At 55.2% G+C, this 15,855-nt stretch overlaps 1 protein-coding gene across 1 annotated transcript in view; it reads left to right on the top strand.

Annotated features, from left to right (window-relative positions):
* Window positions 1-141: 141 nt before the first annotated feature.
* The window catches only part of INCENP (inner centromere protein), a 29,426-nt gene continuing 13,712 nt past the window's right edge, over window positions 142-15,855 (top strand). The window contains exons 1-11 of the mRNA XM_023738261.1: window positions 142-245; window positions 3,560-3,710; window positions 4,599-4,712; window positions 5,881-6,653; window positions 12,258-12,309; window positions 12,797-12,854; window positions 12,976-13,093; window positions 14,139-14,190; window positions 14,619-14,736; window positions 14,809-14,943; window positions 15,463-15,474. Coding sequence (XP_023594029.1) covers window positions 3,571-3,710; window positions 4,599-4,712; window positions 5,881-6,653; window positions 12,258-12,309; window positions 12,797-12,854; window positions 12,976-13,093; window positions 14,139-14,190; window positions 14,619-14,736; window positions 14,809-14,943; window positions 15,463-15,474 — 1,572 coding nt within the window. The 5' untranslated portion in view covers window positions 142-245; window positions 3,560-3,570. The remainder of the gene's footprint in view (window positions 246-3,559; window positions 3,711-4,598; window positions 4,713-5,880; window positions 6,654-12,257; window positions 12,310-12,796; window positions 12,855-12,975; window positions 13,094-14,138; window positions 14,191-14,618; window positions 14,737-14,808; window positions 14,944-15,462; window positions 15,475-15,855) is intronic.

Genomic DNA, 15,855 nt, shown 5'->3' with positions numbered 1-15,855 from the left:
GACTGGAGATTTCTATTATCTGATTGGCTTAGAGTTTTGCAGTCGCCCAGACAAACTTGTCGGGGATTGGCTGAACCTTCGGTTTTGAAAATCGTAGGTTTCGCCCGCGCTGCACGGCCCCATTTCTCCTCCCGAGCTGCTAGCCTGGAGGCCGGGAGCCGAGCGGGTCTGGGCGGGCCCGGGGCTGGCTAGGGAGTCTGCTGGATTCGGATCGCAGCAGCACGTAGGAGACGCGGGACAGTCAAGTGAGTGCGCGCGGGCAGCCGGTGGGGTGGGGGTGCTTGGCGATTTGTTATCCCTCCCGCAGACTCCGGACCGGGGGCGTGACCCCCCCCCCCTGCCGCTTGCGGCTCTAGAAACGTAGGGTCACCTCTTCTTTCCAAGTGGCGAGGTGACCTGGCTTGGTCTTGGGGCCTGAGATGACCTCCCCCTTCCATCGAGACCCCATGTTCCGAGAGAATACCCGCGCCCCGGACCCTACCTCCCCACCCCCCGTGCCTAGCACCTTGTTTTGTGCCTAGAAGGTCGTCAATAAGTCTCTGTTGACTTGGACGCGCAGGAAGCTCGAAACCGCAGGAAGGTTTGGCAGAATCATGCCATCTGGAGTTTCTGTACAGTTAGCACCCTCCCCCCCCCCATCCCCCTGCAGCTGAGCAGCATTTTAAACTGACGTTTCCGGGGCCGATGCTCCCCCTTATCTTGTCAATCTCCCAGCGTGCTTGCTGTCAGCGGTTCAGTTCTATCCAGCCACCGTGGGCTTCAGGTGGGGGTGCCTAGAGACCAGACTAGGCGCCTGCCTTTCAGAGGCTGAAATCTAGGAGGCGGTATATAGCTACTGGTTCAGAGCACAGTTTAAATCCAGGCTGCACCCCTGACTTGCTGGGTGACTCTGGTTTAACTTCCCTTTGTCTCAGTTTCCTTATCTCTACATGAGTGTCTGCGAGGTTGTGACGAGAATTAAATGAAGTGATGCCCGCCAAGGCATGGGGTAGGACTCAGTAAATGGGAGCAGCTTATGCAGCGTTATGCACCGAGATGTGGTAGAGGGTTAGGTACCCAACTTCCTGAATCCTGTGAACAGGAGAGGCAGAGGAGGGCGGTGGCGGCATCTGATCTGGTGTGAGAGAAGTAGCCACAGGCAGATCAGGGAGTCGTGGACGGACGAGCTCCTGTCTTTCTTGGTAAGGTGTTTGGGCGCCAGGTGTTGGGCACTGGTACGCTGAGTCTGTGCACAGACTCTTACATGGACTGGAGATGAGATTTTTGCTGCTTATCCCAGGGGCCTGATTCTTGGTGCACTGAGTCCTTTCTCAGAGTCAACTCTTTGGTAACTTAAGGTGACCTTTTTAAATGGCCAAGCTGAGGTCGGCTAAAAACAAACTTCCCCTGTGCAGGAAGCCCAAACACTTTATTGGACTTTGTCAAAGAAGCTATTGCCCAAATTGCTATTTCAGATAAATACTTTAAAAAAAAAAAAACCTTAGTAAGTTATTACTTTCTGTAGCACCTCTGTGAACCTTTGTTTTGATTTCAGCTTCCTAGACAGTTGTTCTCTTTCCTGACCTTGAACTGGGGCCCTGCACTCTGCCAGGGCTGTGCTCAGGGGGCAGAGGGGCTGGTGTGAGCTGGAGGGATGGCAGTGGAGAGGGCCATGCCCGTGACTGTGGTTGGCTGCAGGGCCGAGACTTCCATCTAAAGCCTCCGTGATCCTGCCCGTGTGACCCTGCCCTGATTCCTGCTGTCCTTGCCCTGGGTGCTGGGGCTGTGGAGGTGGATGGCGTGTTCTAACTAGTTCAGAGTGAGCTCTTTTAGTATCCCTGTGTGTGTATCGGCGGGGGAAGGTTACCTGTAGGATGTTTATCTCTAGGTGCAGAGTTTACAGGTGGATTAATTCATTCATTCAGTATTTTTTCTGTGCCGGGCTCTAAACTTTCAATGATGAACAAGACAGACGAGGGCTTTGCCCTCAGAGAGCAAATGTTGAGTGGACAGAGACAGGCAGTAAGCAAACAGATCAACAATAACCCAAGTGTCATGCAGAGAATTGAAATAAAGAGATGGGATCATGGCAGAGGGGCTACTTGAGTTTGGTGGTCACGTTTTCTCAGAGGAGCTGAAATCCAAGTGATGAGGAAGGAGGTGTACAAAGTAGGGGACAGAACATTCCAGACTGAGGGCAGAGTTTGTTCGAGGAACAAAGGCTAGGTGCCCAGAGCAGAGTGAGTGGGGAAAATCAGTCCAGAAGAACCAGAAGTCCCTTGAGGCTGCAACCTGATTTGGTGTTAGGCGTTATAAAGTCCAAGGGATCAGCCACTTACCTACCTTCTAGGATCTTCTGTCTTAGGCGGGGAGGCTGAGTGAGCTATGTGTGATTCTCCTCAGTTTTGAAGGTATAGATAGGGGGTTGTGGGTCACTGCCATGAAATGAGACGTGCCCTTCATTATTACGGCCTATGACTGACCACTTACCTATTCATTTGTTCTTTCATTCATTCACCCACTTGACATATCTATTGAGCCTCAGCTATGACTATTAGAATGCTTCCTTGCCTGGGGCTGCTGTGTGATGCTTTTATAACAAAGTCTCAAGGAGGATACCCACGCTGCTAGCTTTTTAAGAAATTAAGAGAAAATTGGTTTTGTGCTTTCTCCTGCCCAATATTTGTAGACAAGTTTTCTCAGAAATAAGATATTGCTTATCCACTCCCCCAGTGCTTCCCTGTCTGTTTCTAGGGCATTTCAGCTCAAGGGAGAGCGTTCGGGAGGGTGCTTGGAGAGGAGCAAGTCTCTGGACCCCTATTTCCTTACTGACTGCTTTGGAATGCAGACCCCCTTCTGTTCACTGGCCTCTTAAGGAGGCAGTTGGGTTTGATGTTCTTTGGCCTGATGTCTGGGATCAGGTTGTGTGTAGGGGCAGGGTGGTGGTGTCTCAGCCCTTTCTTGCCTGACCTGGAGAGCCCGCAGGATTGGGCAGATGGGCAGGGCTCCCGTGGGGGTCGCCGTTTCTCCCTGATGCAGAAAGGCAGCTGGCATTGCCCTGTCACCTTAATTCCTTCTCTAGCTCCTCTGTGAACCTTTGTTTTGATTTCGGCTTCCTTAAACGGTGCTGTCTTTGGATGGAGACCTCTGCTCTGCAGCCACCCACAGTCATGGGCATGGTGCTCTCCGCTGCGGTTAGTGTAGTGGGAAGAAAAGGCCATTTGCCTAAGGGGCTGTTGATATCAAAATTGATTGGGAAGTGTGGACTTATGGGGACAGCTGTGCTGTCGTGTGTGTGTGCGTGTGTGTGCGTGTGTGCGTGTGTGTGTGTGTGTGTGTGTGTGTGTGTGTGTTGTTTGAAAAGAATGAGTGGAAAGACCTTTCTTTTGCAAAGGTGCGGATAGTGGATTGGCATTTGGAGTTCTGCAGCTGTGGGGAGTGGCTGTGAGCAGGGAGGGTCCCTGCTTCAGGTCCTGGGTGTTTTGTTGTGATTGCAGGTGGGGCCTGGCAGGCTCTTGCCCTGGAGAAGTCTCTGGTCCCAGCCCTCAGCCCTTGTGACTCTTGTCCCTGCCTTCACCAGACATCGCTGCCATGGGGACGACAGCCCCAGGGCCCATTCACCTGCTGGAGCTGTGTGAGCAGAAGCTCCTGGAGTTTGTCTGTAACGTGGACAATAAGGACATGGTGTGGCTGGAGGAAATTGAGGAGGAAGCAGAGCGCATGTTCACCAGGTGAGAGAAGGGGTCTGGGGACCGGGCCGCTGGGGGCTGCCTGGCTGCTCCGGCCTTGCGGACAAAGTAGCCCCGCTTCCCTGCCTGACAGGCAGGACAGACAGCCTGTCCCTCCTGAGTGCATGGGGTGCAGGGGGCCTGCCCTGGTGTAGCGGGAAGAGGAAGGAGAGGTTGAGCCCCTTGCCTGGCGGCTGGTGGTCCTGCCAGGGTGAGGACACCAGCACCTGTCGCTGGAGGCAGACAGGCCCTTCTGACGTGAGCCCCTGGTGGCAGTGGGAGGAAGTACAGGTCTCTGCCCTCTCCTTCCTCCTGGCGCCCCCACCCCTTCCTCTTTGCCCAGCCCTTTCCTGCAGACCCCCGTTGCTGCTGGCTTCTTCCTCACACTTGGGCCTCTGCTCTCACCCAGGGGCAGCCTAGGGTGGGCCTGGGGTGGGTAGGATGTAGGTAGGGAGGGAGGGCGATGGGGGGACGCCTAGCTTCTCCCTCGCCTTCCTTTCTGCTTCTTTCAGCAACACTCATGGTATCCCTGTTCTTCTGGGTCTCTCACTGGACCCCCTCCTTCCTTTCCTGTGATTTCCTTCAGAACCTCTGCCCTGTCCCTCTAGGTCCCGGGGAGAGGGTGTGTCCTGACTTTCCTGATTCTGTGGCTGGGCCTTGGGGTGTGGGCCTGGCAGAGGCTTGCCCGGAGCCTTTTGCCCCTGCGTTTCTGCAGGAGGAACCCCAAGTGCTGGACAGATGACTTGCACGTGGCCTCTGGGAGTTCATCTGGTGCTGGTCCCCCCAGCTTGGCTGCCTCTGTCAGGAAACGGGGTGGGGGCTGGGCCAGACGGGGGAGGGGGCCAGCGATTCCCAGTCAGCCACGAGCATCACCCTCCTTGTACCAACCAGAGAATTCAGCAAAGAGCCCGAGCTGATGCCCAAAACGCCTTCTCAGAAGAACCGACGGAAGAAGAGACGGGTTTCTTCTGTTCAGGATGAAAATAGAGACCCAGTTCGGAAAAGGTAGGAGGAGCTGGAGGCCACCATGAGCTGGGCCAGCTGGGCGGTAGGGGTCTGCTGAGGCTTGGTGCCCCACTGAGTTTGATTCTGCAGGTGTTAATGGGGAGCCTGCCAACAGGAGCAGCCCCTGCAGGGGTGGGGTGGTAGTGGTGTCACGTGAGTCACGCAGAGGGGCAGGATGCTGGTGGAGGGGGAACTGAAAGCATGACCGAAGACCATGGAGTCAGAGTGTGGCTGCAGCAGGTGTGTGTGTGCGTGCGTGCGTGCGTGCGTGCGTGCGTGCGTGCGTGTGTGTGTGTTGGGGGGAGCATGTTTGATCAGGGCCTTGGAGGATGGGAAGGGTTTACAGTGGTGAGAGAAGAAAGAGGAGCTGACCTGTTTGGGTGAGAATGACCAGAGACGTGGACCAGGCGAGTTTGTTCCCAAACTCTCGCTGCTGCTGTTCTGGTACCTCATAGGAGTGGCTGTGGGCTGCAGAGTACCAGGGCAAAGAGGCTGGATCTTGGGGTCAGGCAGCGCTGGGTGTAAAGTCGAGCTCTGCCCCTTTGCATCTGTATGCCCTCCACCACTCCGAGCCTCAGATTCCTTTACAGTAGGGTAACGGCACCTACCTCTCAGGGCCGTCTCGTGAATTAGGAGAGTGCGTGTAAAGCCCCCAGTGGGGTGGTTGGCACAGTGTGACCTCAGTCACTGGGAGCTGTATTAGGGACAGTCCTTTCCTTTATGTGAATTTAATCTTCCCAGCAGGACTGGTACTACCCAGAGTCACAGGTAGGGAGACTGAGGCTCAGACAGGAGTGGCTCAGGGTCACATGGCTAGAGGTGGCAGAGCCTGGACTACACCTGGATTTTCAGCTTCTGGGCCCTCCTGGTTGAGCTGGCGGAAGACTGGTGTGCCCCAGCTCCTTTTTAGGGTGCCCCAACCCTGCTGGGAGCCCTGGTGGCACAGTGGTTAAGTGCTCGGCTGCTAACCGAAAGGTCAGTGGTTCGAACCCACCAGCAGCTCCGTGGGAGAAAAGACCTGGTGATCTGTTCCTGAAAAGATTTTAGCCTAGGAAACCCTACGGGGCAGTTCTACTCTGTCATTTAGGAATCCACTTGACAGCACCCAGCAACCACAAGCTGCCCTGCTGGGCTGCCGCCTCAGCCTCTGCTCTGTTGCCTCCTTCAGGTTATCCCGCAGGAAGACTCGGAGCAGCCAGCTGAGCTCCCGGCGCCTCTGCAGCAAGGACAAAGTGGAGAAGCTGGCCACGGTGGTGGGGGAGAACGGCTCCGTCTTGGGGCGGCTGACTCGAGCTGCAGCTGCGGCGGCTGCAGCGGCTACTGCGGCCTCAGCTGCTTCCTCCTGCACCCCCGAGTCCCCCAAGGCACTGACCAAGAATTCCAAGAATACTCCAGCCCAGTGCCAGCCAGTGCCCTTGGTGGAGATAGGTGTCAGTGAACGCCAGAGTGCTGAGCAGCACCTCAACCAGCTCAGCTCTGCCCAGGCTCCGTCGCAGGCTCCAGCCTCTCAGGAAATCCTGACATCGGACAAGGAGTCGACACCCAAGAAGTCAGAGGCTGGGAGACTGGAGTCTGTCTCTGTGAGCCCCCTGATGGCCACCCCCCAGGGCCCCAAGGCCCAAGGGGTTGGGGCAGGGCGGTCCGCATCCAAGCTCAGGATTGCACAGGCTTCCTCTGTCCCACATGACATGCCTAGCTCTCCAGACTCTCCATGGCAGGAGCAGGTGTTGGCCCCTGTCTTGCCGGATAACTTCTCGATGCCGACGGGCTCCCACGCGAACCCAAAGTCAGTGCGGCGCAGCCTGATTGCCCCGGGTCCCCAGGCCTCGCTGGCCGATAAGTACTCCCTGGTGGCTAAGCAGGAGAACACCATCCGAAGGTCTAGCAGAAAGATTGCCAGCAAAGCCTCCAAAGAGCCAGCCGCTTCCACCCGCATCATCTGTGAGTCTGGGGGCTTGGCAGCGGGTGGAGTGCCACGGGTGGTCCTTGCTGCCCCGCTCGGTGGGAAGGTTCCGGGGGCATGTAGCCAGGAGCTGTCCAATAGAACATTCTGCGGTGATGGCAGTGTTCCATATCTGTACTGTCCTGTACGGTAGCCACTAGCCACATGTGGCTGTTGAGCCCTCGAAATGTGGCTAACGTGATTGAGGAGCTGGATTTTAAACTCTGTTAAATTTTGCCTAATTTACATTTAAATAGCCACTTGTAGCTAGTGCTATTGTACTGGATGGTGCTAATCTCGTCCAGTACTTTTATGAGGTCCAGGGAGGTAGCCACAGTGGCCGTGTGGGTAATGGCCGTGTTGAGGCCAGCGTGTTCCTCCTGTTTGCCTCCTCCTGCAGAGGCTCACGTTCACCCTGTTGTGGGCTGCCTCCTGTCAGCAAAACTGGCTTTGGTCTGGAAATATAAAGGCGACGAGATGTGAATTCTCATTGCAGCAGGCTCTTCTGGGGGAGGCAGATTACTGAGTATCTGATGAGAGGCAGGAGGGGGAGAATCAAGATGACTCCAGAGCTCGACGGCCTGGGTTGAATCCCAGCTCAGCCGTTTGCTCACTCTGTGACCTCGGGCAGGCTACGGGAGCTGCTTTGTGAGCCTCAGTTCCTCATCTGTTGACTGAGGATAATAATAGCATCACCTTCAAGGGTCCTTGTGAGGTTTCTTTGGTTAATCCCCATAGGATGCTTAGACAGGGCCTGGCATGTAGGAGGGCTTGGTGATGTTAGCTGGTTTTATTGTCATCAGGTCCCAGCTCAGGGGACCGCTGTCCCAGTGGGAGCGGGTGACAGGAGCTCTGAGAGTCAGGGCTGGCTGCGTGGAGGGGTGGGGTCTGAGCAGGATACCTGGGCTTTTGTCAGGTGGAAGAATGCAGGGAAGGTATCCCTGCAGAGGGAATGGCTTGTGCAAAGACACAGAGGCATGAATCAGTGAGTGATGGGGTGTCTGGGGCCTCTCGAGGAGCTTGGGCTCCATCCCACTGAAGCTGAGGATGTGGCCTAGTGATGGTTCACTGAAGGACCCTGGCACCATGTGGAAAATGACCAAGAGGAGGGGCAGGAAGGAGGCAGGGAGACCAGGGAGAGGCTGCTGGAGGAGACAGGCTAGTTCTGTATCCACCCTGCCTGAGCTTTAAGATTTATAAGCTAAAGGGTGGTCTAGTTGGTCCTCACAGCAGCGCTGTTAGCCTGCGAGGGCTTTCCCGCTTTATAGGGAAGGAGACGGATGTAAAGCAGCCACAGAGTCTGGCGGCTGGGAAGCTGAGGCTTGAGTCCCACGTGTTTCGTCCTGTCCCGGAGGCAGGCTGCTTGTTGAGGAGCCTTGTGAAGATCCCCAGGGTGGGACCTTTCAGGCAGGTGAGGGCACTTACCTTGGCTGGTTTCTCCTTGGCCTCTGCTGAGTCACACTGCCTGGGGAGGGCCTGCTCCTAGGGTGTGTACAGATGTGCAGTGTGGCACATTTTCCAGTTCTGGATTCTTGGAAGGGACTGGATAGTTCACATGCGCCCTGGAGATTTCCTGAGGCCTGAATCGAATCTAGGAAAAGGGCAGAAGGAGCAGGCGAGCCTGGAGCAGTAGAGGAAGGACAGGGCAGGGCTGGGAGAGAAGCTCTAGAGGCCTCCCTGCTTTTGGGTCAGACTTCCCAGTGGCACAGTGGTTAAGAGCTCGGCTACTAACCAGAAGGTCAGCAGTTTGAATCCACCAGCCGTTCCTTGGAAACCCTATGGGACAGTTCTACTCTGTCCTCTGGGGTCGCTATGAGTTGGAGTCGACTAGAATTGACTCGACGGCAGTCGGTTCCCAGATCTGCAGCTCTGAGCCCTTGGGTTGCTCATCCCCTTGACCCCTCTCCTGTGCACGCTGACCCCGTCTGTCTGACTCCCAGCCCAGTGCTCAGGTGGAAGGAAGAGGACAAAGAGGGAGGCAGCAAATCACGGAGGGTAAACCCTGGAGCCACACAGATCCTAGCTGGGTGCCCTCGGGCGTACCCCTTCCCTGAACCTCGGTTTCCTCATCTGTAAAGTGGTCGGCACACCTGCCTCAGATGTGAATAAAGGGCCCATCTCAGTGCTCGGGTGTGGTACACGCTCAGTGAATCTCTGTAAACCAAACAGGTGGTGCAACCCAGGAGGCTGTATCCTGGAAGCTTCACGGAGGCGTGGCCAGGCCTGGTGAGGCCCTGCAGGGCTGTAGAGTGATGGGGGAGGGGCACTTCCTAGGAGGCTTTCCCAATGCTCAGCCTCTGGGGCTTGGCTGGGTAGGGGGCAACTCTGGGTGGGGTCTTTGGGTTTCCCCAGGAGCAGCCCTTGAACAGGGATTCAGTACAAGTCTTTAATTTTGGAAGTGAAGGAAATACCTACAGCTGGGGTGTGGGGAGGAGGCCTGGTGGTGCAGTGGTTAAGCGCTGGCCTGCTAACCTAAAGGTCTGTGGTTTGAACCCACCAGCCGTTCTGTGGGAGAAATATGTGGCAGTCTGCTTCTGTAAAGATTACAGCCTTGAAATCCCTATGAGGCAGTTCTACTCTGTCCTCTAGGGTCGCTGTAAGTTGGAATTGACTTGGTGGCAGTGGATGTGGTTCGGGTTTGGGGAGTAGGGACGTGAGACCTGGAAGAGAAGCCGCCAGCAAAGGGCGGGCCCACTCCTTGGCTCCTGATGCCGTGGGGAAAGCTGGGGAAGCCAATGTGGAGTTACCCCTTGGGGCGAGGGAGCTGCTGGGTGAGACATTATCCTCTGCACTTGTGGCCAGTTGCCCAGCTGCCCAGAGCGGGCCACAGGCAAAGAGAGGTGGGTGGGGCAGTAGGTGCTCTGGTAGGTGGGTGGGCTCTGAAGCAGTTAGGCAGGGGTAGAGGGGCAGCTGCTTCAGGGTTTCCAGGGTCCTGCTTTTAGGCCAGGCTTCTCCTTGGGTCCCCTAGCCACCTCCCTGCCCACCAGCCTGGCACTGACATCTGAATGGTGTACTGGGAACCCGGCACTTAACATTCCAGAGAAGTCTTGTGCTGGTGGAATTGTGTGGTCACATAGGCATCCTCTCACCCTGAGCATCGGATTCTTTTCTGCCCTCTCGCCAGCAAGCACTTGAGTTAGGGCTTGGGAGGCCTGGGGAGATGATGGGAGCCATAGCTTCAGGCCACAGACTCTTCAAGTGGAGGCCTTCACCACTCATAACCACCAGCCATAACTCTGTAACTGCCAGCCGAGCCCCTGCAGCTGCTGCCCCCCATCACATGCCCGGCTCCTTCACACCCCGGAAGGTCTTGGCTCCAGTTCTCTCTGTGGCTCTCCCTGTTTGCTGCTCCAGCTCCTTGTCTATCTTCCCTCTTCTCCTTAGACCCATGGGTGCTCTCCGGCCTCACCCTGGCCACTTCTCCAGCCTCACCTCTGGCCAGGTTCCCTGAGGCTCAGGATGCGCTAGCCCGGCCAGCCTTCTTTCAGTTTCCAGAGAAAGTCACACTCTTTCCTGCCTCATGACCTTTGCAGGTGTCGTTCCTTCCACCTAGACCAGAGGGTCTCAGCTTTTCAGTCTCAGCACCTGCTTGAATTAACAATTACTAAGAACTCCAGAGAGCTTTTGATTATAAGGATTATATCTATTGGTATTGACTGTATTAGAAATTAAAACTGAGACATTTAAAACATATTGATTAATGTATTTTAAAATAAAAATAACAAAGTTTTTTTTTTTTAAATGGATAAATAACTTTCCCAAAACAAAAATTTAGTGAGCAGACTGGCATTACTCTACGTTTCTACAAATCTCTTTAATGTGTGACTTAAGAGAAGATAGCTGGTGTCTGCATTCAGCCTGTTGGCGTTATGTTGTTTGGTTTGAAGCATATTAAGAAAATCTGGCCTCACACAGCTATGTAGCTGGAACAGGGAAGAGTATTTTAATAGCCTTTTCAGATAATTGTGGATATTCTTTGTTTCTACATCCAATGCAACCAGTGGTAGTGTCTTAGAGGTTCATTGTAGCGTGGAATCTGAAACCACAGCATTGATCCTGCGTCGGTAGATGTTGTACTTTGAATGGATCTTTTAGCCGTGTGTGATTTTGTAACCTCACGCATTGCTCATTTGGAAAATATTGTTTTACTGAGGTATGCGGATATTCCAAATGTCAACACACTTCATTATATAGTATCCAAAAAAAACTCACATTTATTTCATGATCTCATTGGAAAAGTCTTTAGGTGTTAGGAAACTGTGAAGCTCATGGTGGTGGATACGTGTTTCTCAAAATTCTGTTTTTGGCTTGAAAATTCAGTTTTTTTTCTTTCTTTTTTTTTTTTTTTGTTATTGGCAACAGACACTGTTAGTTGTTTTACTTTAAGTGACAGGCTGACTTCATTTGTTTTTGAGAAAATGTGTCTGCCACATAACCCAAGGCCGAATAACCGTAGTTTGTCAGCTGTTCTTTCAATTAAAAATAGTCTATGAAAAACAAAGAAACGGCTAGTTCAGCTGGCAACTCAAGATGATCACATGGGTGTTTTTCACGGAGACTTTGGTATGTAGCAGAATAGCATTTTGCATACTTCCCATTTTATCACACAGAATATAAAAAAGACACGTGCTAACATTTAGATTTAATAAAATTAATACTTTTTACTCCTTCGTCAAACACATTCTTCAGTGAAACTGGAAGTCTTTTTACTGTGAGCATGTGATGCGGAAGAATACAGTGACTGCTAGTACAGTTTGGTGTCACTGCCTCGATTTATGTTAAGACGCTGGTAGTTTTACCTACCATTGCTTTTGCACCGTCAGTATAAATGTCAACACAGTGAAAAGGGCAAATAATATTTTAGTATTATGGTGAAAATAGTTATGACCTCATGGCTCCCCAAAAAGATCTTGGGGACTCCTAGGGGACCGAGAATACACTTTGAGAACCACTGGCCTGGATGTGCTTCTCCCTCCCGCTCCAACCCTTTTGTCTGTAAACTCCTCATTTTTCGGGTCTGATCCCCCAGACCAGCTTAGATCCCCACATTCTAGGCTTTCAAATCCCTCTGCTCTTTTCTGTCACCACACATATCACAGTGTTGTTTATAGGATTACTTGATGATGGTTGTCTAGATGTGGTATTGGCTCTGTCAGTTTTGCTTACCACTGTGTCCCCAGGGCCTGGCCCAGGGCCCAGCACATAATAGGTACCCAATAAATACCTCTTCAGTAAATAAGCTGCTTTGCATCTGGCCACATGCTAGGAGTTGGGGGCCTGGCGCTGAGTCACATATTGCGTCTCTTCCCAAGATACTCCCAACCCAGTGGAGGGGCCACTAGGAAGTAGCATGGACGTGAAACTGATAGCTCCATTGAGTTAACGATGCTAGGAGCTGAGGGGGTGATGAGGCTGAGTGCTCAGGGCAGCGGGCAGGGCCTCTGTCCAGTGAAAGGAAGGGGCTATGTGGTGGAGAGGGCCTGGCTGTGGAAGAAGAGATGTCGAGGCCTTGCTGGAGCCTGATTCCCTGGGCCTCTCAGTGGCACCTGGGGTGCTCTGGTCGGTTTCTCATAGCGTCTTTTGTTTCTATGTCTTCCCCTCAGGTCACAGTTACCTGGAGAGACTCCTGAATGTCGAGGTGCCCCAGAAAGTCATGTGAGTTCAGTTCTGGGGCTTGGCGACCTGCCCAGGGATTAGCACCAGGGGTCCGTCCTCAGCCTGGCTGCCCATGGGGCTCCCCACTCGCTTTGGAGCAGAGAGCCAGTGCTTGGGAAGAGGGAATGGGATGACTGGGCAGACCTGCTGGCTGGGTTGGCCCAACAGAGAGTGGAGAAGTGGTTCATCTGGGCCTGAGGGGTGAAGGTGGGGCTGGGATACGGCTCAACTCTCCCGTCAAAGCTCCGATGGGTGTGAGACGAAGCTGACTTCCTCGACTTCCTGGGCACATAGTGGCTCAAGGGAGCCACTGGCTTTGGCCCCTGTGTTTCCTTCGTGCCTGGGGTCTGTGAGTTTGTTGTTCAGGCCAAGTGTCTGATGTGGACCTCGCCTGGGTCCCTACTCTAGGGGCTGGTGGAGGGGTTCCCTGTGGGGAGGAGTCTGGGCTCACTAGGCGTCTCCACAATGCCTCCTGCCGTCCTTTCAGCTCCGAGCAGAAGGAGCCCAGGGAGGAGGCGGAGCACATGGAGGCCGCAGAACCGGAGGTGAGGAGGGCAAGCTGGGGAAGAGGACTTGGGGGGCACTTCAGGGCTTGCGCCTGGCACCACACCCATCCTGGACCTTCAGTCCCAGGTGGAGACCCCTAGAGTCTTGTTTTTCCCACAGGTCCCCAAGAATGAAGGGAGGACCTTGTCGCCCCCTAATGCCACCAAGATCACCATTAGCACACCTAGCTCTCGGCCTGCAGCTGGTTGCCAGGAGTCACCCTCTGAAGAGCAGCATGGTGAGGCTTCCCCACCTGCCGTGTGCAGATACCCATAGCGGGCCTTGTGGCCTCGGCCTGAATTTTTTCCTGGGGCCAAGGAAGCCCCATTTTCTGGGCCTATAGGTAAATGAAACCTGGGAGGTGCATCGTTCTCCTTTGTGTCTGTAGGTTTCATCTCCCCACTTTTGGCTGGAGCTGCTGCTGAGTGCCACATGAGTGGCCCCACCTGGTAGGGCAGGACATGGGGCAGGGACTTGAATAGGTCAGGGCCTTGAGCTGCACGCTGAGGGGCAGCGGGCGGAACCATAGCCTGGGGATCAGACACCTGGCCTTTGCTTCTGTCTCTGCCTCCATTCACCTTTGACCCTCATAGGCTCTCCCCTCTGAAGAGAGCAGGGAGGAGGGTGCCCCACAGCTGGACAGGAGAGCCACAGGCTCTGGGAGCTGTCCGGGAGTCTTTTTGGGAAGGGCGCTGCAGCTGTGAGGTCTCGAATGTGGCTGCCCCATCTTTATGACGGGGTCAGGGACAATGGCCAGCCAGCCCTACAGCCCCCAGGGTTGCTGCAAGGACCTTTGTAAAGGATGATAATGGGCCCAAGGGAGCTATTTTTCCAGGGGGTGCTTCTTCCTAGCAGCGAAGCAGTCAGAGCTTGCCAAGCTGACCCTGCAGCAGGAACCTTGTCCCTGTCATGTCAGCTGAAAGGGCCGGGGTGTGGTTAGAGGTGACCTGTTAGCATGTGTGGCTTCTGGAATGCTTCTGCCCCTGCGGTAGGCCACACACAGCTCTCACTGTTAGAGAGGGTGGGCCCGGGTTGGGGCTGCCTCAATTGGATGGCACAGGGGCCAGGCTTGAGGGGGAGGGGTGTACGGGCTGAGGGTAGCATGCTGGGCCTGGTCACCCACAGATTTCTTGAGTCCAGTTGGTGCTGAGGCTGATGCTTTTGCCACTGGCCACCCTGGGGTCTGCCAGGGGGGCTGATGGTGGGTCCCTTCCCCAGCCCCTCCACCACCCCCATCCTGCTGCATCATCCCTGTAGCCCCTCCTAAATTGCTGTCTTCACAGAGGTCAAGACTGAGCAGACAGATGGGCCCATGGAGCCACCCCAGAGTGCCAGGTTCGCATTGGGGAAGGGGAAAGCAGGCGACTGTTTCAAGGGGCCCAGATGGGTGTGAACCTCGAGGCCATGGTCAGGACCCTCCACTACCTCAGCTGGGGCGTGGCCTGGGATTCTGATGTAATGAAGCAGGCAACCGATGCTGTGGGGCGTGCGCTGGCCTGGGAGTGGGGTGACCAGCTCAAAGACCCTGCCCTTCTGTGTCCTTCTGCCTGTGTGACCTTGGACTGGCCACTTCCCTTCTGATGGGCAGCAGAGGGCCGGTCGGGGAGACCCCACCTCTGGAGTTCTGTGGGCTGGGCCCAGTTTTGTTCACGGGTGACCTTTTGTGTGGTGTGATTGGGGCTCCAGGAAGGGGCTACAGGAGCCCCTCTGTCGGGGCTGGGGTTGGCCTACCTGTGACACTGCTGCCACCTGCCCCCTCGCAGGAGGAAACGCAGCTACAAGCAGGCAGTGAGTGAGCTGGACGAGGAACAGCACCTGGAGGATGAGGAGCTGCAGCCCCCCAGGAGCAAGACCCCCTCCCCACCCTGTCCGACCAGCAAGGTGAGCCGGCATCTGCCTTCCTCGGTGCCCCCATCCTGGTCCACCGAGGCCTGACCCTGGCCCCCTCTGCAGGTGGTGCGGCCCCTTCGGACCTTCCTGCACACCGTGCAGAAGAACCAGATGCTCATGACCCCCACCTCTGTGTCCCGCAGCAACGTCATGAAGTCCTTCATCAAGCGTAACACGCCCCTGCGCATGGACCCCAAGGTGAGGGAGCCTGCGCCCCAGGCCAGGCGTCGTTTGAGCTGGTGCAGCGTGGTTGAAGGCCCCATCCTGTACCCAGGGTGGCTAGGAGTAGTCTGGGCTTAGGCAGAGGCAAGTGTGGCCTGGCATTGGTCAAGAGCCAGTCTGAGCCTCTGTGGCCATGGGCTGCCATGACATTTGGGGAGGTTGTCCTGACCTGTGGGCCCTGGACTGCAGCCTATAGGCTCAGTGGTACCTGGGTCTTAAGCCCGGGTCTGAAAGTTGCAGAATTGACCTAGCATCCCATTGGCACTGCCCACCATCCCCACACCCTGGTGGTTTGAGTGTTTAAGGTGAGGGGCACACATGGACGCGTTTGCTCTGGGGGCTGAGGGTCGGGTGAGATGAGAGGTGGTGTGGTGCCATCACGAGCGCCCTGCAGGCCTTGAGCAGACTTGCTGGCAAAGCCAGAGTGTGGCTCCTTCCCAGGATGTGCCCCAGCCCAGCATTAACTGATGGCTTTTTCCTTGTCTCCCTCCACAGTACAGCTTTGTCGTAAGTAAAGCCTTTTCCTGTCGTTGTAACATAGCTCCACCTAGCACTTACCCCGTAGCCTTTCCCTGCGTAACTGATGGCACTTGTAGAGATGCTAACACTGGGCGGTGGCGCTAACAAGAGCCGTGGGGAGGTGGGGGGTGTAGAGAGGCGCTGGGAGGCTGGCTGAGGCGCCTGGGACGTCTGGAGCTGGGTGTCCTCCTCTGCAGAGCCTGCCCTCTTTGACCTTGACCCTGCTCCCAGGGGGTGGGTCCTGGAGCCTCCCTAAGGCAGGAGGAAACAAACGGGGGTGTGACCTACAGTTGTTCGCCAGCGCCACCGCTTGAAGTGTTCCCCACAGCTTCAAGTGTTCCCCACAGCTTCAAGTGTTCCCCACCGCTT

The sequence above is a fragment of the Trichechus manatus genome, unplaced genomic scaffold (genome assembly GCF_000243295.1).
Source record: "Trichechus manatus latirostris isolate Lorelei unplaced genomic scaffold, TriManLat1.0 scaffold00113, whole genome shotgun sequence".
NCBI classification, from domain to species: domain Eukaryota; kingdom Metazoa; phylum Chordata; class Mammalia; order Sirenia; family Trichechidae; genus Trichechus; species Trichechus manatus.
Note: the sequence above shows the minus strand (reverse complement) of the source record. Positions and strands in the feature narration are given on the sequence as shown.